Below are 18,581 nucleotides of genomic sequence, written 5' to 3' on the forward strand. Positions count from 1 at the left end.
ATGAATACATCTATAAATGTGACGGAACGAATTCGCTACGGGCCAGGAGAAGGTGGGATACCTGTTGATATTGGAAAATTAAATATTTCTTTGCCGGAATTTAAAGCGAATAACGATAAGCATAGATTCAACACATTCATTAGCGAATTGGTTAGTTTACGAAGAAAAATAATGCCGCAATTTGGAGTGGTGATCATTTTCCGCGATGGATGGCCAAGTATTTTACTCCGGACTGTCTACAGCGTTTTACAAATGACCCCAGAAAAAACTTCTGAAGGAGATAATACTGGTAGACGATGGATCAAAAGATATTAAACTAAGACTAGAAGTAGCGATACACGCAAAAGCTTTGAAAAAAAAGTTCGCATTGTCCGCCATGAAACGTCACGTGGTCTTATGATGGCGCGCCAAAGTGGAATTGAAGCAGTAACAGCCAGGTATTTTGCTGTTTTGGACGGACACATGGAGGTCGGAACTAAATGGGTTGAACCCCTTTTTCATCGTTTGGTCCAAGAGCCAAATGCATTGCTTTGCTCTCATGTTGGCAGTATAAACCAAGAGGATTTCCATTTCCAGCTCTCTAATAACGATCCGAATAACCTTATATTTGATGAACAATTCCCATTCTTTGACCACGTGACTCTTGACCAAAGGTGGACCTTTTACAGTGAGGATTTCCGTCAAACGCGTAATCAGAGTGTTGCGCCGATTCCGTATGCAGTTATTCAAGGCATGATGATGGTCATGCGCAAAGAGTTTTTCATGTCCATTAGTGGATTTGACCCGGCCATTTGGGAGAGCGAACAGATTGACATTTCTGTAAAAACTTGGCTCTTTGGAGGCCGGGTCGAAATGTTTCCGTGCTCATCCGTCGCTCATATGTTTAGGTAAGACCATCCACGTCATGTTAAGGGTTTAAAAATATCAGAAAGATGTACTATAGATCAATTATTTTTAATGGCAATGATAAAAATCCGAACACACACTACATTTTTGATCGGGGTATTGATATAACAGCGATCAGTGACACATACTCGTTAAAGAATGAGGCAAAAGTAGAGCAAATACAAATGACGGATTTTTAAAACCCACCAACGTGTTCAATGATACAATATGCGCGTTGTACCTTGTTTTCTTTGTTCATTATGTTACGTACAATACGCTGAGAAATACAGTGTGAGGCATACTGATACTGAATACACGAAATTGCAGTTACTGTCCCTAGAACTCTCCTAAAGGAGGCACGCATGCAGAAGTAAATAAATAAACAAAGACAAACTGTAATAGCAAAGTTTAATATCACAGAGTTTATTTGAAAACCAAAATAATGCCATAAAATGAATGTGGTTTCTATAATTGAACGTTCGACGTGTGTTTGTTCGTTTGTTCGCCTTGTTCCTTATATAATAAAGTTCGCTATACACATTCCGGATATAAGTTACCCCGGACATTAAAGTCTCGATGCGTTCGCTATATCCGGGGTTTACTGTATTGGCTTTTCTAGGTTTTTTGCGCACATAGATAAAAAGCCTAAAGACAAGTCCACAATCAAAACCGCTTTGGGATGCAATTACCATGTAATATTGAAGTGTTTGAATACCAATGAGCTGACTTTCCATATCATCGGCAACAACGTTTTTCTAAGATTATTGTTTGCTTCTATTGAACTTGGCAGAAAGCATCGCCCGTATAAGTCGTAATGGAAACATGTTTGTTTTTTATTTCACTGCAAAACAATCAGGGTCGAATTTTTCTTTTTTGTTAGCTTAAGCTGTATCTGAATATCCTTTTCCCACACAGGGGACAGAAATGAAAATTTATGTTTTCTTAACATAAATATACTACAATGTATATACACACATCGTTTATGTCTATATCGTTTATATTGGCTAGGAAAACAGAAACACTAGTTAGGAACTGTCTCAGCTATGTTTTCATTTTTAAAACCGCAGCAATTTTATCTACATCAAAAGTAAATGCAGTCTATAAAACAGTTTTCCGGTACAAGAAACTTCCAAAATAAAAGACATACACAAACATTCCAGAATTAGAGGTAAAATAATTTTTTTTATTTAATGTGAAAATAATATATAGGGTCGGGTACAAATATAAGGATATGTCGTGAAACAGGACACACATTTGTTTCGCCTGATCATAATGTATAATTGTTATCTTGCAGAATTACTCCATGGGGTGGTTTCATAAAAGAAAACGATTTTCACTCAAGAAACAAGATCCGATTTGCGCGTGTGTGGCTTGATGTGAGCACCAGAATTTTTACAATAGGTGACCTGTCCTAAAGAATATCTATTCGACGAAGAAATAAGTGCAAGCCATACCAATACTTCGTCAACGTTGTTCAATCCATTTCGGACGTTTATATTCCAAAGGATATACAATGGAAAGGTCAAGTTTACAACAAATCCTTTAATGTGTGCTTAGATGTGGCAAAGGAAAATGAAGCGTTCAAATTAATTCAGTATCCTTGTCATCCTGTGATTCCAGCAAATCAGTATTACATTTTGACACCTACTGGACAAATTCGCTCCACAGAAGGTAACACAGTGTCTGTTGTCATAGAAGAAGATACTGTGAAAGTTGATGTCGTAAGACACGTGGATAGAGGCGAAAACGGAACAAAGTGGATATATGAACCTGTTGGAAGTATACGGAGTGAAGATTTTTCAAATCTCTGTATTACCGCAACAAATGGAATATTGACTATGATGACGAACTGTGACCGTAGTCCTGCTCAGAGTTGGATCTGGGGGGAAAAACGTGCCAAAGCTGTTGCAAAGCCTTAAAACCCTATACACGTGTTTTACAGTCAGTTGCATGGCCAATATTTGGTATTTTATTCAAGTAACAGTTTTAATGCTATGTTGTGAATGACAAAAAGATTACGTTGTTATACCAAAAGAGAAATGCCCATGGATAATACACATCTGCTTTTCTGTACTATACCATTGCAATGATGTTGAATCTGTCTTGATTTGTACAACCGAATCCCGCCAATTCGCGTGGTTCGATTTTATTGTTTGAACATATATGCTCAGTACTAAGATTTATACTGTTGATCCATTTTTCAAGGCTCATTTGATAAAAACAAATCACACATACTTGGAAAAAACTTCTCAGTGTTACTTGTGTTGCGTTTTCCCTTCTATAACATATGACAGAGAATCAGGGTGGTTATGCCATCTCAGTTAATTGGCTACTTTCCGCCGTTTAAAGTGTTGTAGCTTAATGGTTTGTTATTTAGAAATAACTTCATGAACATGGTTGATCTACTTGAGATAAAATGTATACATTTTCGTTGCGTTGTTTGTACTCCTACGCCGTGTCATATTATCGAATATCGTTGTTTTATGTTAAGCAAACAAGTAATCGTTTTTTCATCTCATCTTTCTTATTAGCCGTTTAAGGGTAGTGGGTGTAGTAAAACACAATACATCTGTCTTATTGGTCAATTCGCTATAGAATATACAAGAGATTTATTTAGTGGTTTGTAACCTCAATTTGTGAAACGCATTACACTAACTGTAACGATGCTGATCGGTAATGACAACAGCTCGGACAAATCCGCCATACGACGAAACTCGGATGTGTGCCGGTACATAAGTAAAAGAAGTTCTTAAAATGATTAATAGTTATAATTTTAATTGATTCTATACATATAGAGTTTTAACAATAATTTAGTTATATGTAAACTTAATTCCCACTGAAGAGTATATTTATTACCCCGCAAATTTATGTTGGTGCCCATTAATGATCACCATGTCCGTCCCTCTGTTTGTCAGTCAACATTATTATTTTGTTTGTTAATAACTTTTTAGACGTTCAAGATTAAATATATATACATATTATGCAAGCAAATCTGACAAGATCGATAGCATTGCAGAATTGACAACAAAGTAAATATACTGGTACAGCAAGATGTTATCTGGCATAATATTTGTACAAAATATCTTTAAATAACTCTATGTGATATACTTTAATTATTGCATTTTTATGCTTATTATGCAGTATAATAGTATTATAACAAGACTTATTTTCATGCAAAGCATCAAGGCGCCGCGAAAGTTCTTGAAACATGACTAAAAGGAAGCAGATGCACTTTACCAGCATACCACCTTTGTGGATACAATCATTCTTCAGCTATTAAAGGACCTTGACTCTTGACCAACTGACGTCAAAATAGAGTGTTGGTCATTTTTAAGAGACCTCTAGGTTCGAGGTCTCTAGGACTAAGCGTTTTTAATTATTGATGGGGAATCTGCGCATTCTCATTTTACGGTCACAACGACCTCGACCTTTGACCCACTGACCTCTAAAGCCGACCAACTTGCCTACGAAGTTTGAGGACCTTGGGCCATAGTGTTCTTCAAATATTGATCGGAAACCGATTTTCAGCTGAAGGTTGTCTTAAGGTCACAACGACATTGTCCTTTGACCAACTGATCTCAAAATCTAAAGGCTTTATCTATAGGTCATGATCTACCTGCCTACAAAGCTTAAGCACCCTGTGCCTTTATTTGGATAAGCGTTCTTCATGTATAGATTGGAAACCGTGGGAATGGACGGACATACGATCAGATAACTATCTGCCACCAATTGGGGCATACAAATCTCAGGTGCTGTAATACTAACAATTATGAACTTAAGGTTCTACGCGACGTCAATAACTACCATAAATAGAACAACAAGTCAAGAGAGACAACATGTACTCGTTTCAAACATTTACGGAAAAGTACGAAACGAACTACTAATTGGCGTCTTAATTATTTCTAAAGACTTATATTTCAACTGAAATTTCACTGTTAATTAATTACTAAAAGAAACTTAGATTACGCCAAAAGTAGTTATTTATATTTGTCCTGATATATTTATAACTATCGCATTCCAAAACAAAATGAAATTCATCTTCACCAGCTTCCGGTTTCCGCAGTTAACCTGTGTGATGTCAAGCCAATCCTAGATCAAGCATTTCTGTAGTTTGGAATGTTAACTACGTGGAGCGACTCCATTATCTTAAAACTGAACATAGTTCTGTTAAACATTGACCTAGATGATTCAGATATATGAATTTAAATTTTGAACATAATTGTCCGTTAGTCTCTGTTAAACTAGCAGTAAGAATAATAACGTTTTCCCTACGCCTTGTTTTAACTACGCTTCGTGAGGCCTAACTGAGAGAGTAACATTTATTTTGTTATGATTTGCATCAATTCGGGTTTTTTTTTGACATAGTATACGCGTATTTAATGTTTTTGTTATTTCTACACGTACACAGTTTAACCAAAAGTTAAAAGGTATTTGAAATGACTTACTATTTCTTTATTCTTATATTTAAAAAGCAAATGTTGTGGTAACCTTTTTGAAAAAAACATAACTGTAGTGGGTTTTTTTTCAATATTTATCGTCAGCTTCTATCTATCACAAAAATCACCTAAAACATTAAATGAATTCTGTACATAGTTGTTTTTATTTCTTTCCAAACAAATTAATATTGTCCACGTTCAATAACAAACGTAATTTCAAATCTTCTTGTTCGATACCATGTACTCTTTATTGCATAAATGTATTCTCTCTGTCATTATGATACATACTTAATAAAAAATTGTGAAAGGCATTCACCTTGACGTACTCCTTAATAACATGCTGAAAAAAGTTCACAAATTTTGACTTTTGACTAATTTGGTATTTTGTTTACTTAGAAATGATGACATTTTATTGTTTTCTTAACGCCTTATAAAACATTCAAGATATTAAGTTCAAATGTCCATAGTTAGTGACATGCTAAAGCAGTTGCAAATAACCTCATAATATGCCTTCAAATTGCACCCTTTTCAAATATGATACCATTCGGAGCCCTTATGACTAGTAAACACTTAACTGCTAAATTGAAATTACCGCACGAACAACTTGCAGCGAAGTTCGATGTAAAGATCCCAATCATTATTAACCGTCGATATATATTTGGTTGTTTTACCAAAAATGGTAAAGGTTGTATTCGAAGAAAAATGGCCAAAGTTTTCTGACAGGCTAACCGGATCACGACAGTTTACGATTATGGTGATACTCGTGTAATCAGATTATTGTACAAATTCTACATTTACGTATGCTTTGAAATTTACACCGACAATACCATGCAATGGATTGATCATACCAAACTACTCACACACGTGTAGTTTTTTCCACTAAATAATTTTGCACAGAATACTTGAACTTGTTTCTTTTCTTATCGTTTTTTCTGGAAATATTTTTTTGGGGGAAGGTTAACCCCTCTCGCTCAGACCCAACATGACATTCTAACACGAACACATATCGATATTTAATACGACCCTTTTCTTCTCGTGGAATATCTTATAGCAATAGATAAGGGTACGACCATTGTTAAAGTAACTTAAATAATACATTATTTTACTTATGTATACCTATTCTTTCTTCTGACTGGTGTAGAAATACTTCCACCAATAACCAAAGCCGACCATATTTTCTACGGCTACTTGCCGATTGGCCTTTTTACCGTGCCTTTCCGATGTAAATAGAGATTACTAAACGTTTTGAAGACTAATTGCTCACGTTCGTGCGAATAACAACTCAAATTGCCATCTACTTGGAGAAAAGCAAAGAGTGTTTTTACAGCGCTAACATTATTGACTACGGGTGTTCAATATGGGGATATTGCAAGAACAGTCTCATACGGTTATTAAAAAGTCAGATACAGTACCCTTTTTCACTGCCTACAGTTCGCCACGAACTATATTGTATTCAATAAATCCAGGATTTGGAGTAAGAGGGTGCGTAACATCAAGGGAAGACTTCTGACATGCACCCTTCAAATTCAATCAAACATGTATGGTTTAAAAGTGGCTAGGGGCGATTGAGGGTAATTGCCCGCGAATTTTTAAGCTATGAATAGTCCGATATAGTTCGTTCTTATAACATTTTACTCCGATATTGACACATTTTTGTTAAATTAGACAATTTGAGGGCGGTGTATGTCTTATATATTCATTTTGTAGATATTGTAATAAAATTATGCTTTATAACATTATAAGATACATGTTCACTTGTGGATTTAAGTCAGAGTGTTTTATTTTAAGTTAGATGAAGTAAGACTATCTTTCAAATGTTAAAACAATGTATATTGAATCTGAATGCTTAAAAACGATGCGTAAAACTTACCATTTCAACATTCAAATATATACTCTGATATACTTTTCGTATAACTGATTTATAAACCTGCTGTTTATCTCATTAATCATTGGAGCAAAGCTTGAATATATGTTTATGAAAACATATGTTAGAAAAACAAATGCTCCTTTTATTAATTTATTCATTGTCCGGATTGGATGAAGTTTCCAAACTCGGTGACGTTCTAGGCATACTATATACGCCCGGACGAACAGTACAATTATATTTACCCCGAAAGGGCAAATGCTTGATTCCAGAGATTGAGAATAAAAAAGAAAAGGCTATGAGGGATAAATGCATGCAACTTTTTTACTAGTTTAAGTTTGTTTTAACTCCACTAATTGTTTTTCCCTTAAAACGCTAGTAATTGTGTCTTCTATATATGTGTTCTTCAAACATTTAGTTAAGGAGACGAACACCCTTCCTGCTCCCATCTTGTGTAACATATTGGGACGAAAATAATAAAAAAAAAAACCTTCAGGCATCGATGGCTCGCTCAAGTGTCGTGCTTAAAAAGGTACTCCGCTTAATCTCCTAATTATTTCTGATAATGAAAGACATGGCTTGACACCCTCATATTTACGCGTAAAAGAAAACAACCGAATAATGTATAATCAATATTAAAGCTGCACTTTCACAGATTGAATGTTTTGACATCTTTACTATTTTTTGTCTTGGCACGAGCCAATTTTTGTCAAAATAAATGGAAACCAGTTATATAAGACTGTTGACAAAAAATACGATCGTAGTATTTTCTATTTAAGTTAAAAAATGATGTTTTGTGCTTTTTTTCTTAAACCGTTACTAACGGTTTAAGCCATAAAACATTAATTTTTGAATGGAAATATGAAAATCTACAATCTGATTTTTTATTTCAGCAATCTTATATCATTGGTTTGCAGATATTTACGCAAAAATTTGCTCTTTCAACGACAAAAAATCAAAAAATGCATAAATGGTAAATCTGTGAGAGAGAAGCTGTAAGAAAATATGCGTTTCAGAAATTATTTCAAAATTAATACTTATGTGTTCCTATGTACCATTTTAACCAGACCTGATTTTTTAAAATTAATATCTCCATCATTGGTGCAATTGTTTTTAGATAATATGAGAATGAGCCTACATGAAACGATAACATTTCAAGAATTATAACAATTGCTCTAATCCGATTAGATAGTTGCCCCGAGAAATATCATGGGATTATGCTGCGACACCTTGGTAAACAAAGTAATGATAGTTCAAGCAGTTATGATATGAAACGTTTGCTAATCATCATATTATTTGAACGTCGAAACATATAAAGATTTCCATTAAGCTGTGCTTTGTCGTACACGGTGAACAGTGAGAAAGTTTGGAATCTTAATAGTCATCTCAGAATGTGAAGGGAGTAATAAATCAATCTTTTCAGAACACGAATATTAAAATGACAAATCAACAGCAAATAAATCTCAGAGTTTTGCTGAAATGGATTCTTTTTCTTTATCTTGCAACACTATTGGTTCTAGTTCACAAAATGCATGATGTTCAGAAGGATATATCTTCGAATGACATTGACATTGATGGTACATTTCAGAACAATAAGCTGAGTTTGAGTGAGATACTTGAAAAAATTAATACATCCACAGATGTGATGGAACGAATTCGCTACGGGCCAGGAGAAGGTGGGATACCTGTTGATATTGGCAAATTAAATATTTCTTTGCCACAATTTAAAGCGAATAACGATAAGCATCGATTTAACACGTTCATTAGCGACTTGGTCAGTTTACGAAGAAAAATAATGGACATTCGACCAGCTGATTGTCAAAAGATTGAGTATCCGGATGATTTGCCCCAAATTGGAGTGGTGATAATTTTTCGCGATGAATGGCCAAGCATTTTACTCCGGACGGTCTATAGCGTTTTACAAATGACACCAGAAAAACTTCTGAAGGAGATTATATTGGTAGATGATGGCTCAAAAGATATTGAACTAAGACTAAAAGTAGAAATTCACGCAAAGGCTTTGAAAAAAGTTCGCATTGTCCGCCATGAAACGTCACGTGGTCTTATGATGGCGCGACAAGCTGGAATTGAAGCCGTAACAGCCAGGTATTTTGCTGTTTTGGACGGACACATGGAGGTCGGAACTAAATGGGTTGAACCCCTTCTTCATCGTTTGGTCCAAGAGCCCAATGCATTGCTTTGCTCTCATGTAGGCAGTATAAACCAACAAGATTTCCATTTCGAGCTCTCTACCAACGATCCATATGACCTCAAGGTTGACAACCAGTTCCCATTCTTCGACCAGGTGACGCTTGACCAAAGGTGGACCTTTTACAGTGACGATTTCCGCCAAACGCGTAATCAGAGTGTTGCGCCGATTCCATATGCAGTTATTCAAGGCATGATGATGGTCATGCGCAAAGAGTTCTTCATGACTATTGGCGGATTTGACCCGGGCATGCGTATTTGGGGGAGTGAACAGATTGATATTTCTGTAAAAACTTGGCTCTGTGGTGGCCGCATCGAAATGGTTCCGTGCTCAACTGTTGCTCATATGTTTAGGTAAGTTAATACACAGTCCTGTAAAATATTTAATGGTTTTGATAGATGAACTATTCATCAATTTTTTTCAATTCAACTATAAGATAAAAGCCCGAAACATTATAAGCAATAACTTACCAGGCAAAGCAATTGGTTATATAATGTCAAGTAATACAACGCTGCAAGGCTATAGGATTAGGCAATAACTTATGCGAGGTCTTACTGCCGTACTGCTGAAATGGTTGAACACCAGTAAACTTATATTTGAACAAAGCAATAAACAATTTTGTCAACATGAAACTTAAGTTCTTGTTTATTGCGCTCAAAGACCAAAAGTCTAAAGAAAAGCTTACGCAAAACCGACACCAAAAGCTTTGAGTTTTTATCTATATATAATTGATTTTGTGTCGTTGATATGCCCCAATTGGCAAGTGCACATTGGATGTTATAGCCATGTTATACTAAAGGGTTTACTTAATGCGGCTTTTCAGAGCTAGCAATGTTAACGTGTGCAGTCTATATTAAGACAGTTTTTCGGTACAAAAAACTACCGAAACCGGAACCGGACTAAAATTAGCTGTCAATAAAAAATGTATACTGGTAAATATTTTATAGGGTCGGGTACTAAAAATAATGGTGAGTTCGGAATATAAATATGTATGTGTTTTCATAACTATATACACTTAATAAGATGAATAAAAGTATTCTTGATTAAAGTGTATAAATGCATGAACGATTTTATTCGTGTCATTTCAATACCCCCATTGAAATAGAGGCTTGAAGCGGGTTAGGCGGTTGTGCCCCCCCCCCCCCCCTACCCCTCAAGTAATAAATTCCTAGGACCGTCACTTTAATTGATAAATGTTCTCTTGCAGAATTACTCCATGGGGTGGTTTCACGAAAGAAAACGATTTTCACTCAAATAACAAAATCCGCTTTGCGCGTGTATGGCTTGATCCGCCATATTCTGAACTGTTTGAAGACTATGTACGCACCAGAAATGTTACCGTGGGGGACCTGTCCGAAAGAATGTCCATTCGACGAAGAAACAAGTGCAAGCCATACCAATACTTCGTCAACGTTGTTCAATCCATATCGGACGTTTATATTCCAAGAGATATTGAAAGGAAAGGTCAAATTAAAAACCGGGCTAGTAAGTTGTGCTTCGATTTGGCAAAAGAAAATGGAAAATACAAGTTAATTCAGTATGCTTGTCATGCCATTATTCCGGCCAATCAGTATTACATTTTGACACCTACTGGACAAATTCGCTCCATTGAAGGCAACACGGTGTCTGTTGTCATAGAAGATGATACTGTGAAAGTTGAGGCCGTTGTAAGACAAGTGGATAGAGGCGAAAACGGAACAAAGTGGATATATGAATCTGATGGAAGTATACGGAGTGAAGATTTTTTAAATCTCTGCATTACGGCAACAAAAGAAAGATCGCCTATGATGACGAACTGTGACGGTAGTCCTGCTCAGAGTTGGATCTTCGGGAAAAAAACCTGATACAGCTGTTGCAAAGCCTTAAAGCCACATACACGTGTTTTACGGGCTGTGTTATTGTCAATAATTCGTGCTTTATTCACGTAACAGTTTTAATGTTCTTTTGTGAATGACAAATAGTTAAAAGCGTTAGCCCAAAAGAGTAATCCGCATGGACAGAACACATCTGGTTCGATGTAGTATAACATTACAATAATGTTAAAACATTTTTCGTTTTGTACAACCACTATTCCGCTAATTCAAGTGGTTAGATTTTGTCGTTTAAACAGACCAAAACCATGTTTCAAGTTTGTACCTAATTAGCTTGTTGTTAATGACCTTTAAGATTTGATGACATAAGACTAAATACTAGTCCGACACGGTGCATTTTTCTGTTGATTCGTTGAAATTTGCACATTTGATAAAAGGCAAATTACCCATACTCGGAAATGTCTTCTCAGTGTAGCCTGTGATGTGTTTCCCTTTTATAACATATTACAGAGAATCAAGGTGGTTGTACATCTCAGAACATTGGCCGCCGTTATAAGTTTTGTAATTAAATGTATAGTGATTTAAAAAAAATACTGAAGATGCTTTATATACATAAGATTAAAATGTAAACATTTTGACCGCTTTGTGTGTACTTATACGCCGTGTCACTTTTTTCGAATATCGCGTTTAAATGTTAAACAAACAAATAATGTTCAACTTTTTTATCTAATCTTTCTTATTGACGGTTTTGGCGTAGTGGGTGTCTTAAAATACAAAATATCAGTGTTAGTGGTCAATTAACTATAGAATATCTTAGCGTAACTTGCTGGTCTTTAAACCAAGGGTATGTAACTCATCATTCGGAACATGTCTGTCATTTTTCATCGAAAACAACCTCAAATGTGTATGGACGGTTTAGCATGTCAGAATCTTTACATTTAACTTCGCTGAAAGTAAATCGCACAGTAATTTAAATTTAGCAGTTAAGTTTTTACTCCGAGAAATCTTAATTATAAATGCAACTAGAGTCATCACAATAGGGCCGCGAAAGGTAGCATATTTGAAAGGGTGTGTATGTTGAAGGCATGTTATGAGGTTATTGGCAACTGCTGTAGCTTGCAACTATGGAAATTTGAACTCAATATTTTGAATGTTTTCTAAGGTGTTAACAAAACCATAAAAATGTCATAATTTCTTAGTAAACAAAAAGGCAATTTAATTTTACAATCCTTAAGCAACAAAGCTTTATATTACTTGTAAATAAAGAGCATATTATAACTCTGAGATAGCGAAGAAAGTTTTAACGTAATATTTTAAACGGTTTTTAAGTAGTTAGCAAAACCAAAAACTTGTCATAAGTATACAAAGGGCCATAAATCTGACAATATTAAAGCATTAGTTACATAACTCGTCACTAAAGAAAATAGTGTTACTGTGAACAAGTTTGGAAAGTATGAAAATGCTTTTTTAATACTGATACACAATCGCCAGAAATACACCACAAAGCACACTCGGCATCTTAAGATACACATTGGAAGAGTAAGGAATCACGGGATCAAATTGGGGTTCTTACATGGGTCACCAGAAATAAAAGAGGTGATGAAAATGATTCGGGCAATTATAGTAGAACATTCCCATTCAACATAGGTTTGATAATGATACAGGATACGCATAACATTATCACTCACGTGAACGAGAAGGTAGAGGAATATCCAGATTTTTTTAACATTGGAGAATTGTTCACAAAAATTCGTTATAACAGATTTACTGAATGGATAGAAACATATTCAGTTTATATAGAACCCCAATAAGGTTTCCGTAACGGCATGTGAACATTGGACAACATAGTTATACTGCACTAATTTAATTTGTCATTTTTTCAGTAGCATCGACAAACTATTCTTCACATCTGTTGCATTCCTAAAGGCTTTTGATTGTGTTGAAAAAAAAGATGTGTTTGAAATAATGGTTTTATATATTACTGTGATAGATGGAAGCTGACGGAAAATATTAAAAAGAACACTCTACAGTTACGGTTTTTATAAAAGGCAATAGACTGCCACAACATTTGCCTTTTAAATATGAGAATGAAGGGCCATTCAACAATACTGATAAAATGCTAGTAGGTCAAGCAAAAAAGGCTATTTTTAAAACAAATACATATTAATTTATGTTCAGCCGAGACACATTCTTGATATTTCGATAAACTTTTCAGTCCAGTACTCATTTAATCAAGTGGAGTATTGCGATTCAATTCTGGGTTTCAGGTTGAGCGCACTCATTTAGCATTATTAAAGAGTTACTTGGCGTTAAAAGTTTCAACGCATAATGACGTGATGAAACAGGTAGGTTAAATTGAATAAATGGAAGATATAATATTATAATTAAAAATTGGTTAAAACTTTGTACGTGTAGAAATAAAAATACATCAAATACGTGTATAATTTGTAAAAAAATGAATCGATGCAAATCGTAACAGCATTTGCGGTACCTAACAATTCTTAATAAACATACCTATTTTTTGTATAAAGTAGATATACACTGTGTTGTTGTTCCATGTTGCTTGTTTGTGATTTTTTTTGTGTTTTTATTCTATGTCTTTCGCGTCTACCCCGGGCCATAAAATGGGGTTCATGACTAAACTTTTGGCTACTGAGCTTGTTTATGTAGTTTTTTTCCATAAATAAATCGTATTCAATAAATCCACGATTTGGAATAAGTGATGGCGTAACGTCAGGGAAAGACTTCTGACATACGCCCCTTCAAATACAATCGAAACATGTGTGGTTTAAAAGTGGATAGGTGCGATTAAAGATTATTTCCCGCGAACTCTTAAGCTAATCATAGTCTAATATGGTTCGTTTTATAATAATTTTCTACGATATTGACACATTCATGTTCAGCAAATTATTACTGATAATGGAAAGTATGGCTTGACACCCTCATATTTAAGCGTTAAAGAAAAACGAAATATGTAATTAAATTTTAAGAAAATACGTGTTACAGAAATCAAAATATTTTTTTTCAAAATAAATATATATGTGCTCCTGTGTACCATTTTAACCAGTCCGAAAAAAATCTCTCGATCATTGGTGCAAAACTTTAAGATGATATGATTATGTGTATACATGACTACAGTTTAAGAACTAAAACAACTGCTCTAGTCCGATTAAGTTTGTTTCCCAAGAAATGTCATGGGATTATGCTGCAACACCTTGGTTATCAAACTAATGAGATTTCAGGCAGTTGTGATATAAAACGTGCTCTAATCATCATATTATTTGAACGTCGATACGTATAAGGATTTCCATGAAGCTGCGCTCTGTCATACACGGCTATATGAAAATTGAGAAGGTTTAGAATGTTGATAGTCATCTGAGAAAGTGAAGGGAGTTAAAAATCAATCCGTGAAGAATACGATAATCAAAATGACAAATAAACAGCAAATAAATCTCAAAGTTTTGCTGAAATGGATTCTTTTTCTTTATCTTGCAACACTATTGGTTCTAGTTCACAAAATGCATGATGTTCAGATGGAAATGTCTTCGAATGGCATTGACATGAATGGTACATTTCAGCAGAATAAGCTGAGTTTGAGCGAGATATATAAAAAAATGAACACATCGATAGATGTGACGAAACGAATTCGCTACGGGCCAGGAGAAGGTGGGATACGTGTTGATATTGGAAAATTAAATATTTCGTTGCAACAATTTAAAGCGAATAACGATAAGCATCGATTCAACACGTTCATTAGCGACTTGGTCAGTTTACGAAGAAAAATAATGGACATTCGACCAGCTGATTGTCAAAAGATTGAGTATCCCGACGATTTGCCCCAAATTGGAGTGGTGATCATTTTTCGCGATGAATGGCCAAGTATTTTACTCCGGACTGTCTACAGCGTTTTACAAATGACACCAGAAATACTTCTGAAGGAGATCATACTGGTAGATGATGGCTCAAAAGACATTGAACTAAGACTTAAAGTAGCGATTCACGCAAAGGCTTTGGAAAAAGTTCGCATTGTCCGCCATGAAACGTCACGTGGTCTAATGATGGCGCGCCAAAGTGGAATTGCAGCAGTAACAGCCAGGTATTTTGCTGTTTTGGACGGACACATGGAGGTTGGAACTAAATGGGCTGAGCCCCTTCTTCACCGTTTGGTCCAAGAGCCCAATGCATTGCTTTGCTCTCATGTAGGCAGAATAGACAAAGACGATTTCCATTTCGAGCTTTCTACCAACGATCCTTATGATCTCCAGTTTGATGATCATTTCCCATTCTTCGACCAGGTGACGCTTGACCAAAGGTGGACCTTTTACAGTGACGATTTCCGCCAAAAGCGTAATCAGAGTGTTGCGCCGATTCCATATGCAGTTATTCAAGGCATGATGATGGTCATGCGCAAAGAGTTCTTCATGTCCATTGGTGGTTTTGACCCTGGCATGCGTATTTGGGGGAGTGAACAAATTGACATTTCTGTAAAAACTTGGCTCTGTGGAGGCCGCGTCGAAATGGTTCCTTGCTCAACTGTCGGTCATATGTTTAGGTAAGACGGTTTATGGTTTTGATAGATGTACTTCAGGTCAATTCTTTTCAATGATAATCTAGGATAAACGCACTATGAGAAATTGCTTTCCAGGCAAAGCGTTTGGCTGTTAATTGTCAGGTGAGATAACGATGAAAGGCTATGGGCTTGGACAATTACTTTTGCGAGAGCTAACTGCCGTTCATTCGGCCATCGAAAACAACCTCGGATGTATGCCAGTTTATCAGTTGAAGTAGCTCGTATTTTCTTTAAGTATATCCTTAATTGATTGTATTGTTTTTAAGTTGTGTTTATTGATCTAAGTTTAAATTGATTGCCAGTGAATGAAGTGTATTATTGCAAACATAATTAAGATTCCCAAACGTTAAGTGATAAGTTCAACTACTAAATAAAATTACTACGCGATCTACTTGCAGGGGACTTAAACGTACCGCTTTTTAAGTGTGTAAACCGTCCAAATGCATCCGAAGTTTTTTTCGATTAAAATGGCAGAGGAGCTCCGAATGACTGCCTAACTAACTGCTAATATGTTTAAACACCACTTACCTTATAATTGAACAATGCAATAAATAATTGTATTACCATCAAATTTATATTTATGTTTATTGAGCTCAAAGTCTAAAGAAAAGCTTACACCAAAACAACTTTGAGTTCTTCTGGATATATAATTTATTTTGTGCCGTTGATATGCCCCAATTGTCAAGTGCACACCGGATGTTATAACCATAAAAGGGTATGTTTGGAATATAAATATAATTCTATATATAAAAATATTTATCATATGCTTACCCTTGTTTTCCGTGTAGTATACCCATTACAAATATTTTTATCTTATACATATGTAAGATAACATATGAAACATTTCTATTGGCTAGACTTATCACACGCGACCAAGATATCCCTCCGCATTGTTTGTAAACAAAATGGTTTAAAGGACAGCAAATACTTACTTCAATAATAAAGCTGTTGGACTTCCAGGTGACAAATGGCTAAAAAATCATAGTGCCAGAAAGCATCTTGTTCGAAACCTTTCTGATAACATTGTCCAACAAGATAATGCAGATCACTAGTCACAGAAAAAGCCCAGTCAGTTAACAAATACAGCCACATTAGAGAAAAACAACACGAACACATTTCAAACATATCCATCTTGACAAATACAGGCAATATGCAATCAATGCCATTTGCTTGCCAGTTCAATCAGCTGTCGGTTACCAAAAACACACATACAAATTCAGCAGCACAGGCTTCTCAATTCACATCCTATGACGGCTAGAACATCATGTTCTCTGGAAACATTCTTGGTGGAACTTTTTCAACATCAACATCCATGCAGTACAGAGTAAGGCTTCGCCGTAATGATCTGCATGTTGTGTAAATCCATGTACACAAAGAGAACGCTGCAAAATTATCGTAGAAAGCGACAGCGAATAACTTTTTAATCCGTGCACACAGTAAAACTTGACAGACCGATGTAAGTCACACAAACCGCGTAAATGCATTGTTTCTCAGCGTGACATCATCAAATTGTGTACTTATTGTTTTTCTTGGTTAAAATTGTTCGTTATTCATGCTGTATGATATTTTACTACATATTTTTATATTTGTGACATGTTAAGCGCTTTATCAGAATAAAAACTCGATAACTGCTAGCTACTTTTGTCATTTTCATTTGGAACTATTTATATGGCGCATCGTTGACATTCCACTCTGAGTTCTTTGGCTGTCAAACAATGGGTTCAGAAAGTGGACCTAAATTGGTAACAAAAACACGGTTTTAAGCATGTGATAAAAATATCTGACACTCGTTGTCATATTATACAAGATTTTTATTAAACTCGTCCATGAACGTTGTAAGTAAGCTCGCCAGAGGCTCGCTTACTAACAAATTTCAAGAACTCTTTTAATAAAATCTTGTATTAAATGACAACTCGCGTCAGATCCTATTTATAAGTGTTATTTTCTTAAGTATGTCTACTTAAAAGGTGTAAAAAAAGTATAATGATTGAAGGGTTTAAATGCATGAACGATTTTATTCGTGTCATTTTAATACCCCCATTGAAATAGAGGTTTGAGGTGGGTTAGACGACTGTGCCCCCGCCCCCCTCCCCCTCAAATTATAAATTCCTAGGACCGTCACTTTAATGGATAAATGTTCTCTTGCAGAATTACTCCATGGGGTGGCTTCACGAAAGAAAACGATTTTCACTCAAGAAACAAGATCCGATTTGCGCGTGTATGGCTTGATCCGCCATATTCTGAACTGTTTGAAGACTATGTAAGCACCAGAAATGTTACCGTGGGGGACCTGTCCGAAAGAATGTCCATTCGACGAAGAAACAAGTGCAAGCCATACCAATACTTCGTCAACGTAATTAAATCCATATCGGACGTTTATATTCCAAGAGATATTAAAAGGAAAGGTCAAATTAAAAACCGGGCTAGCAAGTTGTGCTTCGATTTGGCAAAAGAAAATGAAAAATACACGTTAATTCAGTATTCTTGTTATGCCGTAAGTCCGCCAAATCAGTATTTCATCTTTACACCTACTGGACAAATTCGCTCTATTGAAGGCAACACAGTGTCTGTTGTCATAAAAAATGATACTGTGAAAGTTGAGGCCGTTGTAAGACAAGTGGATAGAGGCGAAAACGGAACAAAGTGGATATATGAACCTGATGGAAGTATACGGAGTGAAGATTTTGCAAATCTCTGCATTACGGCAACAAATGAAAGATCACCTATGCTGACGAAATGTGACGGTAGTCTTGCTCAGAGTTGGATCTTCGGGAAAAAACGTGATGCAGCTGTTGCAAAGCCTTAA

At 35.6% G+C, this 18,581-nt stretch overlaps 2 protein-coding genes and 1 pseudogene across 2 annotated transcripts; all 3 read left to right on the top strand.

Moving 5' to 3' along the window:
- On the top strand, positions 1-2,804 carry LOC128216233 (polypeptide N-acetylgalactosaminyltransferase 3-like; annotated as a pseudogene).
- Positions 2,805-8,713: 5,909 nt separating this feature from the next.
- On the top strand, positions 8,714-11,238 carry LOC128216234 (polypeptide N-acetylgalactosaminyltransferase 3-like). Its single transcript, XM_052922804.1, has 2 exons — positions 8,714-9,747; positions 10,602-11,238. Exons 1-2 carry the CDS (start codon positions 8,714-8,716, stop codon positions 11,236-11,238), a joined length of 1,671 nt encoding a protein of 556 aa, XP_052778764.1.
- A 3,485-nt stretch (positions 11,239-14,723) lies between these two features.
- LOC128216235 (polypeptide N-acetylgalactosaminyltransferase 3-like) lies at positions 14,724-18,581 on the top strand. The gene is made up of 2 exons (XM_052922805.1): positions 14,724-15,757; positions 17,924-18,581. Exons 1-2 carry the CDS (start codon positions 14,724-14,726, stop codon positions 18,579-18,581), a joined length of 1,692 nt encoding a protein of 563 aa, XP_052778765.1.

Source organism: Mya arenaria, chromosome 14 (genome assembly GCF_026914265.1).
Source record: "Mya arenaria isolate MELC-2E11 chromosome 14, ASM2691426v1".
Classification (NCBI taxonomy): domain Eukaryota; kingdom Metazoa; phylum Mollusca; class Bivalvia; order Myida; family Myidae; genus Mya; species Mya arenaria.